Genomic DNA, 17,371 nt, shown 5'->3' on the forward strand with positions numbered 1-17,371 from the left:
AAATTGAAAAAGGGGAAACTACAGGGACTCGCTACAGAAACAATAACTAAAGAAATTACTATACTCCGTCAAATTTGCAAATTACTTTAATAAAATAACATAAATTTAAAAATGATTTTTTTCAATAGTCTTCTATTTTCTTCGAGACACAGTATTTACTTAGCCATCGTTTAGTAAAACTTTAAATTTCAGTACAAATTTAGCTACCAACCAATATTGGTTGCTTCAGAATATGATTTGCTGTTCGACGAATAGAATTGGGAGAACCACAGCCTAAACTTCTTTATCGATGTATCTTCCTTAGCTAAGATAGGATTCCGATGAAGTACTTTATGATTCCATATGTTAATATCACGTTCGAACTAATGGTAGAAAAATCTTTATTATATTGATGTGGTATAATATTTATACAGTTTACTTACCATGACACTTTCTCCATAAACAAAAATTTTCATAAGTGGTGCACTCCAACGAGGACCATAGAACTGATGAACAACTTTTTGCAACAAAGGCTCGATTGGTGTAATATATTGAAAAACTTTAATCTTTCCAAATGTATTTGAATTAACTTCAAGACACACACAAGACGGTCCAATCTTACAAAAAAAGATTATTTAAAACACTGAAATTTAAACACATAAATGCATATGGCTTACCTGTTTGCCAGAAATTTCCATACGAAAACAGCAAAACTTTCCAAACAGTTGCAATGAATGACTTAGGTTAACTTCCGCTAAGTATTTTAATTTTCCAACAAATGGAGACCACCTTGAGGGAAAACAAGAGAAAACGCTGTAGTCGAGTTCCCCGTCTATCAGATACCCGTTATTTAGGTAGGTAGTGGTATCGCGAAGAACTTTAAACATTTTCTGGAGTATCGGTTGTTGATAATATATCAATATATCGATATTTTTCTGAAAATGTTATATTTATTTATTTTTTTTTTTAAATGCTTTGCTTTTATTTATTGAATCTTCTCATTTACGAGACTAACAATAAGTGTATCAAATCTTATACTATAACCTAACTAGGAGTCATGTAGACTGAGACAGTGGCCCTGACACGTTATGGCTGGGTTGGAAGGTCTGTACGTTGCAGGCGGGTTCGGCTGGAGACCCGAGTCAAGACCCTTGCTAGAGGATTTGGGTGGACAGAGAGTTTTTCATTGTAGGACGCTTTTTGCTTGTCTATTTCATCTTTTACTGCGAGAATGCCGAGGTCCCTGTGGATGTTTTGGTTACGAATATACCATGGTGCCCCAGTGATAGTTCGCAGGATCTTTGATTGCGCTTGCTGTATAATGTCTATGTTGGTTCTGCTCGCGTTCCCCCACAGCTGGGAGCCATACGTCCAGATTGGCTTAAGAGTGGAGTTGTAGAGCAGGACTTTGTAGTCCAGACACAAAGGCGATCGTGAGTTTATAATCCAGTGGAGGCTGCTGGCTTTCAGTTTTAGATGCAGTTTCTTGGATTTGATATGTCTACGCCATGTTAGACGTCTGTCGAGGTGGATGCCCAGATACGTTACTTCATTAACTTGGTGGATCTGCGTGCTATTCATACAGAGCGGAGGGCAAGTTTGTCTGTTAAGGGTAAACGTTATGTGTTTACACTTTTGTTCGTTTATTTTAATACGCCAGTCAGATAGCCACTTCTCGACTACCACGAGGTGGTTGGCGAGTTGGGTTGTTGCACGGACTGGGCATCTGGAGCGGCTAAGGATCGCAGTGTCGTCGGCGAGGGTGGATGTTGTTAGTCGGTCACTCGTAGGAATATCTGCTGTGTAAAGGACGAATAAAGTTGGCCCAAGTGCGCTACCTTGTGGGACCCCAGCTTCGATAGTGTAGCTGTCGGAAATTGTTGTGTTACATCTTACTGCGAAGGCTCTATTGTAGAGGTAGGATTCAAGGAGTTTATGAGTGTACCCGGGCAAGTGTGTTTTAATTTTATGCATGAGACCTTTGAGCCAGACGCGGTCGAATGCTTGAGATACGTCGAGAAATATCGCGCTGCAATATTCCCTATGTTCGAAGGCTGTGCGAATTTCTGATGTTATTCTGTTTACTTGCTCTATAGTTCCGTGTTTTTCTCTGAAGCCAAATTGATGGGCTGGGATAATGTTGTGGGCTCCCATATATGGTATTATGCGCTTTAGAAGGCATTTTTCGAATAATTTGGACAGGCATGATAATAAACTTATTGGTCTGTAAGATGACGGAATCGTGTGATCTTTTCCGGGCTTCGGTATCATTATAATAATTGATTTTTTCCATTTCCTTGGATAGTAGTCGAGACTTATGATTCCATTGAAGAGTTTACAGATTAGCTTAATAGCACAGTACGGAAGTTCCATTATCATTTTTGTATTTATTAGGTCACCGCCTGGAGCCTTTTTTTGTTTTAGCTCCCTGATGACTTTTGTATTCTCGTTCGGCTGAAATGTAGTTGGCGTGGATTCAGTTTCGAGGTGGATTTGCGGAGGAACATAATCATTTGCTGCGGGGTTCGGCTGGAAGACACCTCTGAGGTGTAAGGCAAATGATTCGGTTCTATCTTTGTCGCTGCGGGCCCAGCACCCTGAAGAATTCCTTATAGGGGTGACGATTTGAATTGTAGAGCTTAGATTTGGGTGAGCCCTCCACAATGGATGCTTTGTACTAGTTGGCGAGAGTTTTCCAATATATTTAAGTTGTTCATTTTCAGCTTCTTGCTTCAGGGCCCGGTTTAGATTGCGGGTGGCTTCAGTAAGTCTTTGCTTTGAGCGTGGCGATCTGCTGGTTTGCCAAGATTTTCGCAGACGCCTCTTTTTCAGAACCAGCTGTTCAATTTGCCGGTTGGTCTTGAACTTCTTAAATTCCCCATCCTTCCGGTTAGGGATTGAGATCCTGGCTGCTGTGACGAGTACCTCGGTGGAGCAGTCGATGTCCGCTTCGATATTTAGTTGGGGAGTTAGCTCAATGTGGGAACTCACATACTTTGTGTATTTCATCCAGTTAGTGTTGTGCGACGTCAGCCTGTAGGGGTGGTCCGCAATTTCTGGGCTTTGAAGAAGGCTTATCAACAAAGGCGAGTGGTCAGATGAGAGATCCGGTGGTGCTATGGCGCTTATTAGATTGCGTGGGATGTTTTTTGTCACCGCGAAATCAATTAGATCTGGGAACTTTTTTGGGTCTGCAGGCCAATATGTGAGGCTACCAGGAGAAACGTAGTCCAGTTTATTGCTCACCTTTATAAGTGCATTATACAGTTGCCTTCCCTTGGGAGTCACGAGGCGTCATCCCCAGTGCGTGTGACTGGCGTTGTAGTCTCCTGCGGCTATGAAGCGATCCCCCAGAGTGTTGTAGAAGTCCATGAATTGACCATTAGAGATATTAAATCGAGGTGGGCAGTAGACAGCGGCAATGCAAAGGTTGCCGTTTCCTGAGATCACTTTTATGGACGTGGCTTGCAGGTAATTTGTTGCAAACCTTTGATGAAAGTGGTGTTTGATGCGTTCTCTGATTAAGATGCCCGTTCCGCCGTGGGCCTTGCCATCCGGATGATCTGTGCGGTAAAAGGTATAACCTCTTATATAGAAGTTATATCTCCCTGTGAGGTGCGTTTCAACCAGCAGCATGGCGTCGATGTGATTTACATTTAGGAATTGAGTTATTTCAAGTTTATGCCGTGAAATGCCGTTGGCATTCCACATGGATATACGTAGGTTAGTCATTTATTATTTGGACTGTTGTGCTACAAGCAACTGAATTACCATGTTCTGGTTCTGTACAAGGGTTTGCATGGTTGTTTTCATGAATGACATAAGTTCCATCATACTTTGTTGGATTGTGAACATCATAGATTCCAATTTGCTTTTCTGAGTGTGGCTGGGGTGGATTTTCCATGCCTGTTCTTAGTGCTTTGGCGTAGGAGATTTTCTTGGTTGTATTTAGCTGCCCAAATGATGATCTGGCTGCCTTGGCGAAATGTTGTTGGTGCGTAGCTGTCGCTCGTCGCATGCGACTCTTTAGCTCCTTGTAGACCGCACAGCCTCTGTAGTTTGCCGTATGGTTTCCTCCACAGTTGCCACATTTTTTCATTTGGGGGTCTTCTTTGTTTGCGGGGGAGTTTACGGAGTTGTGGAAGTCTCCGCAGACCGTCCGAAGTGTGCAGTATGTCTTGGTGTGTCCATACTCTTGGCAGTTTGTGCATTGAACAGGGCCGTTGCGTTTGTGGGGTTCTTCCACGGTGATTCTTCGAAGCAGTAAGAGCTGCAGCTTGTAGATCGGGTGCACTTCGTTTTTCTTTAAGGCTTTTCTATCTGGTTCGAGCTCGACCTTGAAAAGTGGTTGCGGTTTTTTGTTTCTGTTAACAATATTGCTAACATTTTTGGCACAGAAGCCCCTGGCCTTAAGGGCTTCTTAAATTTTAGAGGGGGTGACGTCAGGTTCTATACCTTTTAGCACAACTTGCAGTCCCTTGCTGCTTTTTAGTTGATAGGTTTAAAAGTTCTTTTTTGTGTCTTCCAGGTACTTAGACACAGCTCGGAAGTGTTCTTCAGACTTTGTTTGAACCTTTGTTTCGTGAATGTTTGTCTGAAGAACACTTCCGAGCTGTGTCTAAGTACCTGGAAGACACAAAAAAGAACTTTTAAACCTATCAGCGGCATAAACTTGAAATAACTCAATTCCTAAACCTAAATCACATCGACGCCATGCTGCTGGTTGAAACGCACCTCACATGGAGATATAACCTCCATATAAGAGGTTATTCCTTTTACCGCACAGATCATCCGGATGGCAAGGCCCACGGCGGAACGGGCATCTTAATCAGAGAACGCATCAAACACCACTTTCATCAAAGGTTTGCAACAAATTACCTGCAAGCCACGTCCATAAAAGTGATCTCAGGAAACGGCAACACTTGCATTGCCGCTGCCTACTGCCCACCTCGATTTAATATCTCTGAAGGTCAATTCATGGACTTCTACAACACTCTGGGGGATCGCTTCATAGCCGCACTGGGGATCACGCCTCGTGACTCCCAAGGGAAGGCAACTGTATAATGCACTTATAAAGGTGAGAAATAAACTGGACTACGTTTCTCCTGGTAGCCCCACATATTGGCCTGCAGACCCAAAAAAGTTCCCAGATCTAATTGATTTCGCGGTGACAAAAAACATCCCACGCAATCTAATAAGCGCCATAGCACCACCGGATCTCTCATCTGACCACTCGCCTTTGTTGATAAGCCTTCTTCAAAGCCCAGAAATTGCGGACCACCCCTACAGGCTGACGTCGCACAACACTAACTGGATGAAATACACAAAGTATGTGAGTTCCCACATTGAGCTACTACCCATTGATATAACTACCCATATTGCGAGTTCGGTCCCAACGGCCGCACAACAAAATAAAATGGCAACAAAAACAGTTAGCTTCGATAAGCAACAAGCGGTCCCGGCTATACAGACCGGTATGGACCGCTACATCCAGCACAACAAAAGCACCGATCAAACGAGGAGCTCCAATGATCCGCTTATTAAAGGGAACATTCACGAAACAAAGGTTCAAACGAAGTCTGAAGAACACTTCCGAGCTGTGTCTAAGTATAATTTAATTATTGGTGGTGATTTTGCTGCGACTGCAGAAATTTTATCGCTGCTCATTTTTTCGAGCTTGTTTTGCCTGACACATATTTGTTTAAATTAAATAAGCACTTGTATTAAACATAACACTAGTTATGATTATATTTTTATTTGTTTTTTTTTAATTGTTAGCGTGTTTTCGCACTGTTTGGATGTTTCGATTCAAATAATAAATTGAAATTAGTTATTGTTTGAATATTATTATTTGGGTACAGGTACAAGATTCGGCTGTTGGAGCAGCCCTGGCAGTGCCGATGGTCTGGCAACGCCACTAAGCTCCGATCACTTGCCGACGTAAATTGGCAGCGCTGTCAGCTGTTGTTCTCAGCTGCATCGAATTGCAAAGTCATAAAAAATTAGGCAATTTGCCTGTCGCTCGCGTTTTTTTTTCACTGTTTATCGCGCCGAAATGATGCACATTAGCACCGAGTGTCTTTGGGCAGTTATTCCGCCAAACTCGCCCAGCCGTCTTCGTGATAATGGATTTTTTTCGCGCAGCGTATCAAAAACACGTCCGATTTTTGAAGACTCCAATTCGCAAATGTGATAGGATTTGTTAGGCAAATGTGTGTGGGCTCACTGTCTTGCCTTGCTAGTTAGAAACAAGAGAGAACGCTATAGTCGAGTTCCCCGACTATCTGATACCCGTTACTCAGCTAGTGTAAGTGCGAAGGACAGTTTTTGGCGGTTTGTGGGCGTAAGAGTGGGCATGGCCAAAAGTTTTTTGACAAATAGATAGAAATTTACAAGACTAATACAAAAATGAAAAAATATCAAAACATTTTTCAAAAGTGTGGGCGTGGCATCTTTGGGCGGTTTGTGGGCGTTAGAGTGAGCGTGGCAAAAAGTTTTTTTGCAAATCGATAGAAATTTACAAGACCAATACAAAAATGAAAAAATATTATAAAATTTTTTAAAAGTGTGGGCGTGGCAGTTTTGGGCGGTTTGTGGGCGTTAGACTAGGCGTGGCAGCATGATTTGACAAACTTGCGCTGCGTCTATGTCCCTGGAGTCTGCATTCTTAATCTCAACTTTCTAGCTTTTGTAGTTCCTGAGATCTCGACGTTCATACGGACAGATAGACGGACAGACGGACGGACAGACGGACATGGCCAAATCGACTCGTCTATTGATCCTGATCAAGAATATATATACTTTATATGGTCGGAAACGCTTCCTTCTGCCTGTTACATACTTTTCAACGAATCTAGTATACCCTTTTACTCTACGAGTAACGGGTATAATAAGGAAAACTTAGCATTTTCATGTTCGTGCGAAAGTCTGGAGGACAAACTGCGGTGAGCTAGCGTTAAGTTAGTTCCAATTGCTATAACCATGAATTCTTACAGAATAAAACGAGCATACTACCTACCACAAGTTAGTTTATCCCTTTTTTATGTGATGGAGTAGCCGTTTAACGCAACTCTGTTCGCGCGACGATAGTAGTATGTACTGTAGTATGTACGCGGTACGCTTCAGCCGCTATCTGATTCTGCAATTACTTGGCCACCGTTTTGGATGTTACTTTGTTTTAGCTGGCATTTAAAAAAGAAGAATAGGATAACTATTTAATTATTAATATTGTAGTTATTTGATTTAATTTGCTGGTTATAATCGTCACTGCACTGCTTATATATGCTAAGTAGACCTCGTATTTTAGTTCGGTTTTTACGATGTGACTTATTGCGGATGTGGGATGCGGGTTACGTTCTTTTCCAACGCATTGTGATGGTCAAGACGCCGCTGCACTGATCGCTTGTTGGTCATCATTAGTTTCATTATCGAGAGAAACACCAACACTATTGCTGCACGCTTAGGATCTTGTTCTTTTGGTCTATTACTTTCACGGTGTTGATTCCATTGACGGTAATGTCGGAGGCTTTAAACTCCTTGGAACTTCCTGTCTACTGGCTCGAAAAGCCGTTGTTCTTTTACAAGGTGTCCTTTTGCATTCACCGATTCATCCCAATCCATCTATCGTCCACCTTGGATACGAAATCTATCGTGCAGTTTGAACACGAAAGTAGGTAGTCTCGCTTTGGACACGAAATCTACATCTCTCAAGACTGTCTTCTTCACTCGCGACTGTCTTATCATTTAGTGGGCTGATGTCTTTTATACCGGACTAGAGCCTTTTCTTTGTCAACTCACGTAATTGGATCCATGTGATCCCACCTAGGAGTATATTTCACAATTTTTCATATTTTAAGAATCAATGCCCTACTGCTAAATTTTGCCAATAGGTGCAGTACAATTTCATTCGTTTATTGTTGAACTGAATTTTTTTTTGTTGCATTCAGTCTCACTCAAAGAGGTATTTATACATAAAAAGAAGTCGAAACATAATCATTCGCTCTGGCCAATTCGATGCGACCGGCTTAATTTTTTGAAACTCGTGGCGGTTATCGCGGGGTAGTTGAAAATATTCAACACTTTAATGAGGAAGGGGCCCCTTCTTGCTTATGTATTGAAAATTGTTTTGGTGGCGGGCGCAATTTGCTACACTTTTCAGTTAAGTTTTTTTGCTAAGAATTTTAAAATCCGCTTTTCCGCCTCTACTATGATCAAATAATCTTTTTGACCAAAACGCGGATCATTTCCGTTATTTCAAGGTTTGATGATTAAGAAACTAAATTAAGTATTCAGTTCAGAACTTAGAGCGATAGCGATCAACAATAAAATATAACTGGTTGTGTGACAAAGTGATTGTAAATAGCGAAAAAGAGAAAATTATAAAATAGCAGAGCAGATTATTTAACGATGTCCCCTGAAGACTTACTCAGCTAGTGGTAGCACGAAAGAGAAATTTCAACACTAACATTAGCTTTTGGCTGTTTTTGGGCGTAAGAGTGGGCGTGGCAAATAGACTTTTGGCAAATCGAAAAGAATTTACAAGACTAAAAAAAATGGAACAAAAAATCAAAACATTTTTCAAAAGTGTGAGCGTGGCAACTTTGGGCAACTTTATTGACGTTAGCCTGGCGTCTGGAGTCTGCATGCGCCTAATCTCAATGCGGAAAGACGAACATGGCCAGATCGACTCGGCTATAGATCCTAAATAAGAATAAATTTACTTTATATGGTCGGAAACGCTTCCTTCTGCCTGTTACATAATTTTGAACGAAGTTAGTAATCTACGAGTAACGGGTATACAATCTTATAATGATCGTAATCCTCAATAGAGTGCATAATTGTTCTTGAAGTTTTTGAGAAACCGAAGAACATACCCACACTCAGATGGACACAGATAGCTCCTGTAAGCTTGCTTCGTAAACGAAAGCGCTTCCATCTACATGTAAGTTACAAGTAGCTAATTAACAAATGTATTAAGTAAGAAATAACAGTTTTGCTGTTCGTGGACATGGAAATACAACAATCTGTAATCTAAACATAAACTTATTGTTGCCAAGATGTAGACATGATATACGAACATGCCTAGATCAACTGATACTTGTACTTGTTCAACTTGTACATTTTTCAACAAATCCATAACAATATAAATAACGGGTATATTGGATGCCAAATATATTAATATGTCGGAGAAGGGAATGTTATTTTGAAATGGCGCCCCATCGGCGCAACTGCTCACGAGACTTATCGATAGTACGGCTTTTAGTCGGTTGTGAGATCTTGGTAACACTAAGATCGAGTGTGGCCCTGCTGGTAGAGTGGCCGTGCGTGATTTATCGAGAGGGAGAAGAAGAAAAGCTCACACGCGGCGGCAGAAATTGAAAAAGGGGAAACTACAGGGACTCGCTACACAAACAATAACAAAAGAAATTACTATACTCCGTCAAATTTGCAAATTACTTTAATAAAATAACATAAATTTAAAAATGATTTTTTTCAATAGTCTTCTATTTTCTTCGAGACACAGTATTTACTTAGCCATCGTTCCAAAGTTGGTTGCTTCAGAATATGATTTGCTGTTCGACGAATAGAATTGGGAGAACCACAGCCTAAACTTCTTTATCGATGTATCTTCCTTAGCTAAGATAGGATTCCGATGAAGTACTTTATGATTCCATATGTTAATATCACGTTCGAACTAATGGTAAAAAAATCTTTATTATATTGATGTGGTATAATATTTATACAGTTTACTTACCATGACACTTTCTCCATAAACAAAAATGTTCATAAGTGGTGCACTCCAACGAGGACCATAGAACTGATGAACAACTTTTTGCAACAAAGGCTCGATTGGTGTAATATATTGAAAAACTTTAATCTTTCCAAATGTATTTGAATTAACTTCAAGACACACACAAGACGGTCCAATCTTACAAAAAAAAAATTATTTAAAACACTGAAATTTAAACACATAAATGCATATGGCTTACCTGTTTGCCAGAAATTTCCATACGAAAACAGCAAAACTTTCCAAACAGTTGCAATGAATGACTTAGGTTAACTTCCGCTAAGTATTTTAATTTTCCAACAAATGGAGACCACCTTGAGGGAAAACAAGAGAAAACGCTGTAGTCGAGTTCCCCGTCTATCAGATACCCGTTATTTAGGTAGGTAGTGGTATCGCGAAGAACTTTAAACATTTTCTGGAGTATCGGTTGTTGATAATATATCAATATATCGATATTTTTCTGAAAATGTTATATTTATATCGTAATATTTTTTTTGCCCAAATATCGGTATTGCGATATTTTTTTTGATACATTATTGATATTTTCCATTCGCTCACTCTGATTGCGACGCGATACCAAGTACACGAGCACGTGATAAAATGAATATCAAATTACACAGAAATAAAAAACAAAACTGCAATATGCAAACTGAGCGAAAGAATTATAAAAACCAGTGGTAACACTTCAACCATGTCCTCGCATTTTAAAAATAAACATTACGATGTTTTCGTAAAATGTGCGAAAAAGAAGTTACATATGTATGTACATATTTGTATGTGTGCGTATGTTCTGATTTCAGAAAGTTCAAAATTTCACTGAAAATTTATTATTATCTGTATTATTATCCTTATTATTATTATTATGATCTGTATTAGAAATCCATGAATTTAAGTTATGATATATAAAGTTTAAATGAAAATATGAAATGAAATATGAAAATGAAGTTAATAAGAAACTTTTTTTTTTATTGTGGGGGAAAAAATTTTATTTAAAAAAAAATTAAATATATTTATATTTTTTTATGATATTTTAAATATTATTATCATTTTGTTTTGTTAAAAAAATATAATCGATACGATGCTTTTTTAAAATCACGACATCCCTAGTAGAAGGTAGGGAAAAAACAATATCTGATACCCGACCCGATACTCAGTTAGTGGAAGTGCGAAGAAGAAATTTTAACACTAACAGTTTAACATCATTAACATTCAATGTTACTGAACTGCAAGTGCAAATTGATAAACATTTAAAAGACAAATAATAAAATTCAAAAATCTCAAAACCTTTTTATACCAACTACTCGTAGTATAAGGGCTTACTAGATTCTTTGAAAAGTATGTAACAGGCAGAAGGAAGCGTTTCCGACCGTATAAAGTATATATATTCTTGATCAGGATCAATGGAGTCGATGTTATTTATTTTATCGATGATAAAAATTGGCAAGGCGTCTTAGTGTTGGGTGTCTTGTGTGCATTAAAGTGGGCGTGGAATCTTTCTGAAACAAACTCGCGCAGCGTTGGCGTCACAAGTCTGTATGTCTAGTCTCAACTTTCTAGTTTTTATACATAGCTCTTATGATCCTGAATAAGAATATAAATATATTGTTTATAGGGAAGACAACCAATATGGTACCCTTAGTGTTATAGTTAACAGGAACGCAAGAATAGGTTTTATTCGGGGATGCAGCCTGCCTAAGCAAATACTTGGCTTCAAAATATAAACCTATAGTCATAAGCTTACAAAAGTAGTTTAGCTGAATAGATAACGCGACAGAACCTTAAGGAAATGTTATGGCGTGACCACATCAACCCGTTTAGCATTTTCTGAAATTGGACAAGGTGGGCGGGAGTTAGGCAGAAATCTCATACGCAAAAGATCTTAATTCATTGATGGCTAAAATGGATGCACCAAGGACTCTGCAGAAAGGGTGCATCGGACGCATTTATTAATGACGCTTCCAACGAACTTACGGTCTCCAATCGGCCAGAACCTTTGCCGTAATGTGGAAAGCAACGTCTGTGATCGTGCATGGAAATATTTCTCATGATAATAAAGGATGAGGGCTTTGGTGATGATCGTTTGGTAAAAGTATCGGATGCCTTTTAAGGTATTCCAAGTTTGCGTTCTAATTAATCCCAAACCATACAGGGTCCGTATATACATATGTATACCCGTTAGTCGTACAGTAAAAAGGTATGAAAAATATGTAACATACAGAAGGAAGCGAATCCGACCATATTAAGTATATATATTCTTGATCAGAATCAATAACCAATTCGATCTGGACATGTCCGTCAGTACGTTTTAATGCCTAGCGTATGTCAGCTTTGTTCGTGATGAATTTCCCAATTATTTATGGTGGAAGTAGCGTTTCATATAATGTACAAAGTTTACTTCCTGTAAAAAAGACGATTAAGCCAATCAGAGATCCAGTTTCAGACCCTTACTACTGTTTCGATAACTATTTACAAAATCTTAGGAGATTTGTCCGAAAAGTGGAGTTGAAGGGATGTACGCTTAGGAATAAAAGGCCAGATAGATTGTTATGTACAAGAACACATTCATTGTGATATTTTTCATTTTTTTTATTAGTTTTGTAATTTTCTATTTATTTTCCAAAGAACTTTTTTCCACGCCCACTCTACCGCCTACAAACCGTCTTCTCAATGTTACAAAAAGTAATATGTGAATTGCGCTGCGTCTGTTTTTGGAGTCTGCATGCTGGATCTCTTTCTAGGTTATATAGTTCCTGAGATCTCGACTTTCATACAGACAGAAGGACATGGCCAGATTGACCAGATCTCGATCTAGTATACTCTACGAGTAACGGGTATAATTAATTGAAAATACGTATTGCACAGGTAAAAGGTTAAGGGGCTTAAATGCTTCAAGCATTTTTTGGTGACCAGATTATTAATATTTTTATTATATATTTTGTCCCCGTCAATGTAATTAAAGAATGTTCTTATTATGTAACGTAATGAAATGCTTGAAAACTTTTTGACCCAACAAAACGATATTTAACAAGAGAGAACGCTATAGTCGAGTTCCCCGACTATCTGATACCCGTTACTCAGCTAGTGGAAGGGAGAAGGAGAGTCTTAAACACAGTTTTTGGCGGTTTGTAGGCGTTATAGTGGGCGTGGCAGAAAGTTTTTTGGCAAATCGATAGAAACTTACAAGACTAATACAAAAATGAAAAAATATCAAAACATTTTTCAAAAGTGTGGGCGTAGCAGCTTTGGGCGGTTTGTGGGCGTTAGAGTGGGCGTGGCAAAAAGTGTTTTGGCAAATCGATAGAAATTTACAAGACCAATACAAAAATGAAAAAATATCAGAACATTTTTCAAAAGTGTGGGCGTGGCAGTTTTGGGCGGTTTGTGGGCGTTAGAGTGGGCGTGGCAACATGAATCGACAAACTTGCGCTGCTTCTATGTCCCTGCAGTCTGTATGCTTAATCTCAACTTTCTAGCTTTTGTAGTTCCTGAGATCTCGACGTTCATACGGACGGACAGACGGACGGACAGACGGACATGGCCAGATCGACTCGGCTATTGATCCTGATCAAGAATATATATACTTTATATGGTCGGAAACGCTTCCTTCTGCCTGTTACATACTTTTCAACGAATCTAGTATACCCTTTTACTCTACGAGTAACGGGTATAAAAATGCTGTTGATTGTCCACGAAAATAGTTCAGGACACAAATTAACTATATATGTATTTGATATCCATGAAAATTAATTATGTGCCAGTCCGAGGTGGGAAGGTGCGGGTTGCAGCGCTGCAGCATGGTGAGGATCTGGTCCGGCACCTTGATGGATGCCGGGATCCAGATCCTTGCACGGGGTCGGCAAGGTACGTCGGACCAGCTCAGCTCAACAAGTCCGGCGCCCTCATACACCTCCACTAGCTCTTTTACTGCGGCTTTGTATAGCTCTGCAGAGCGTTCATCGTCACAGGCGATCACCTTGACGCCGCCTTGGAACCATCCCACGTCTTTGCAGACAGGAGGGTGGCCAGGTTCCTTGGCTAGAATCTCGAAGCATTTTATGGCTAGGGCTGCCTTCACCAACTTCCACTTATTACGTGGAATCCTGCCACTCGGGTCGTTTCTGTCGACCACGCCCAGGAGAATGCGGTTTTTCGCGGGGTCGCTTTGCCGAGGGGTCGGAGGGAACGTCCTGGGAGCGCTCCCTCTTAGGTGAAGGTCGCTTTTTGACCTTTGTAGGCTTGGGTGGTTTGGGGACTTCCTTGCCGAAGTTGGGCAAAACGGATTTAGCCCGAAGGAGCCGTTTTCGATCTCTCCTGGCTGCGTAGGATTTGACCTGCAGATCGTTTCTCTGCGTAGGTGTGTTTGCCTTTACCGGTTGCCACTGGGTGCTTGCCGTCCTTGGCTGCGCCTGAAAGGGGCATCATGGCACTAGGGCCTGGAGATGTTCCCATGGCGAAGGCTTTGGGCGGCTTGCACTCAGTCGCCTCAGATTTGAGGCGGGACTCACTCAAACCCGATCCTATGGTGTTGGCCAGGCAGGTGGGCTCACTCGCCAACTTCGCCGCCTTGAAGTTTGTACGGCCAGGCTCAGTCGTCACTGCCGTTTGAGTAGGTTTTTTGGAAGATCCTGACTCCTTTTTATTTATTTTTATTGACTCCATGTAATTCCCACGAGTTGCGGAGAAGAGAAGCGTCCGAACTACCATTTGCCAGTATCGTCTGGCAGGGACATAACCTTGCCAGGGGACCTGTTTCCAGCCGCCCTCGTGTGAAGAGTATAGTCGCACTTCCGGGCGTATGGGCAATTACGGCGCGTTCTTCTAGCAAGCTTGAAACTACACGTTATTCCCCTTGTCCATCACCCGACTGACGGCCAATAATTATAATAATAATTATAATACTAACTTGGAATCGCTGGATCGCACAAGTCTTGACAAAGTGACTTAGGCCGTGTTTGTGTTTGAAACTCTGATAAAAAAAGAACCGTTTTAAAAGTGACAGCCGACTTATAGAGAAGGAATAAACGGAGTGAATGCAAATCTGCACGTTTCCAACAGAAACCAACTTATGCTATAATTATTCCCATTCCCTCTTTCGTTCGCACACACGCACTCCGCTAAATAGGCTAAGTAAGGAAATTCCCCTTTACAATCCTTACAGTTGCTGAGTAAGAGAGACACTCTCTAGCAACCAAAGAAAACCAAAGAAAATAAAAAGTTTTAAGGCCGAGTACGCATTACAAGCTCTAAAGAGAGAAGCAGAGTAATGGTGCAAGCCAAAGCATATATAGAATAGCAAAATAAAGAGTTTTAAGGCCGAGAACGCATAACCACCTCTAAGGAAAGAAGCTGAGTAATGGTACAAGCTAGAGCATATTAAGAAAAGCCAGACAGGGTATTTTTGAAACCGAGTACGCATTAAAGAGAGGAGAGGAACCTGAACGGCCGATTACCTAAGTCCGACAGGAGCAATATAATAAATTGCTTCGAGTTATTTGTATTTTCCAGGCAGCAACTTTCGTTAAGCCAGGTACCGAAGAGATTGCTTTATTTATAGTTCCACCTTGGAATATATATTCCAAAAAACTTACTCTCCGATGTAATATCTAGCTTTTGCCCCAAATTATTCGTAGCCCATTCTAAGAAGATACTTATAACACTTGATTTTATTTTCTTATCCCGTCATTAACGTCGTTAGGCACAATAACATCATCCATATCAAGTATTACAATGCCACTTACGAGCATCTCTCGTAAAACAGACTTTATAAACCTAGTAAAAACTGCAGGCGAAATGCCAAACGATACAAATAAAAATTTGTACTGCCCACTTTGAGTCACGAACGAAGTGTATCTTCTTGAACCTGCTTCTACGGGCACATGAAAAGACCCATTAGTCAAATCAAATGTTGTATATGTCTTCGCCTTCTAAAGCTTGCCTAAAACATTGACCATGTGTCATCTGAAAATTATTTTGTATAATTTTCTCATTTAATTTGCGATAGTCGCAGAAAAGGCGTTTTTTCCCACTTTTTTTAGCCACCAGGACAACGGGCGAAGCGTACTCGGATGTACTTGGCTGTATTACACCTTGCTCATTTACAAAGTTTTGGTCACTATAAGGCTCTATCCTGGGATGCTGATAAACTGTAACGTCAATTGTTTCAAAATAATTTTCATCTCGACAGCGTCTGTGTTACGAATTGGACAAAATTGTTAGATCATCTCCAATACCGTTTTAGCTTTACGCCGATTAGGATGAGGCACAGTTATTTTGACGAAATGTTCTTTCGTGTTCATCAGTACTCTTTGATCAGCAGCGTTCAAAGAGTGCGCACAAATTCACAAATAGCATATTAATAATAGCAATTAAAAAAAAGTAGCAAGAATTTTAGTTCAAGTTGATCAAAGAGTACTGAGAAACACGAAAGAATAGTTCGTCAAAATAATTTTTCCTACCAGTGTAGACCCGCTGATCCACAATTCGAATAGCTTGAAATTATTTAGTTCCATTGTTGTTTTCGTTTTAAAAGTACAAATAAGACTGAGCTCCTCAATGAATTTATATATTCAATTTCATATTTATTACCTGTAGTAACAATAATAAGAGCCAACCCCTTTTTATCCTTTATTACCTGCACCAATAAATCTCGAAAACAATATTTCATACCACATATTATATTAAAAAGGGGGATCAGGTAGCTAAAATGTATGCTCAAAATAATCATTCAATGTTACTTCATTTAATATTTTTCTGAAGAATAGTTTATCATTATACATTCATTTAAAATCATTACAAAGTCAGGGATTCAAAAACAAGACGCCAATACAGGAAAAAATGTATGCCCGCCATACAATTTTGAACTGCGGAGCGACTGCGCTTGTAGAGAATTTGCACTAAGCCGCGCGTTTTTTACGCTGAGTTGAAAGTATCTTTTTGATTATGATAAATAATATACCCCAAACCCAAAATCCGGAAAAATCCCCTTCACGTGAACAGAATATTATACATTTATTCTACCTTTTACAGAGATTTGATAACCATTTCCATAGAGACCATAACCAAGCCGGTCGGTTACATATTTTATCTAAAAATCGACCGCAAAGTCCCAATTTTTCATAAAAAAACACCTTCTTTTGCAACCCAAAAAATGTTCAACTTCGAGCACGTGTAACTTTTAAAATACTGAACCGATTTTAATCATTTTCATGGATTCAACCCATTTAACTATTGCCAGTCGAATGCGATATCCTCTGCAACGATCCGTTGTCATCAAAAATTTGATTTTTGTATAGTATCTGTATCTTTTGCGCCATTGTGCGTCGGTCATCCAACGGTTCAATTTGACCGATCACTGGTAACTAAAACGAACTGCGTCAAAATTTTGTCTTTACACTTAAGTACATTCCGGACGAGCCGCCAATTTGTAGTTCTTAGTTTATATGGTTTTTATTAAACGAGTTATATAGCTTAAATGTGTAAAAAATTATTTATGTTCTTCCAGATTTCACAGTTAATTATATAGACTTAAGACGAAATTAATTATTTAGGTTTAGTAACAATCGCTCTTGACAACCTTTTCACTCGACTATACACCCATTCCTTTCT

General features: G+C 39.8%; 2 protein-coding genes across 5 annotated transcripts in view; one reads left to right on the forward strand and one right to left on the reverse strand.

The window, feature by feature from the left end:
* The window catches only part of LOC26535507 (cholesterol 7-desaturase nvd), a 127,595-nt gene that overhangs the window by 80,175 nt on the left and 30,049 nt on the right, over positions 1-17,371 (forward strand). The window lies entirely within an intron of this gene.
* On the reverse strand, positions 62-17,358 carry LOC26535306 (cholesterol 7-desaturase nvd). 4 transcript variants are annotated; one of them, XR_005561000.2, is made up of 8 exons: positions 16,784-17,357; positions 9,969-10,080; positions 9,734-9,907; positions 9,510-9,673; positions 6,998-7,160; positions 657-768; positions 423-596; positions 62-362 (listed from the first exon to the last, which is right to left on the reverse strand). XR_005561000.2 is itself a non-coding variant. In XM_039373645.2 (7 exons), the coding sequence occupies exons 2-7, from the start codon at positions 9,987-9,989 to the stop codon at positions 204-206; spliced, it is 804 nt and encodes a 267-aa protein (XP_039229579.1). In that variant the 5' UTR covers positions 9,990-10,080; positions 17,340-17,358; the 3' UTR covers positions 62-203. The 4 variants fall into 4 exon arrangements, 2 of the variants coding, with proteins under 2 accessions (XP_039229579.1, XP_039229578.1); XR_005561001.2 differs by having other exon boundaries at positions 6,998-7,189; XM_039373645.2 differs by lacking the exon at positions 6,998-7,160 and having other exon boundaries at positions 17,340-17,358.

This window comes from Drosophila yakuba, chromosome 3L (genome assembly GCF_016746365.2).
Source record: "Drosophila yakuba strain Tai18E2 chromosome 3L, Prin_Dyak_Tai18E2_2.1, whole genome shotgun sequence".
In the NCBI taxonomy this organism is placed as follows: Eukaryota; Metazoa; Arthropoda; class Insecta; order Diptera; family Drosophilidae; genus Drosophila; species Drosophila yakuba.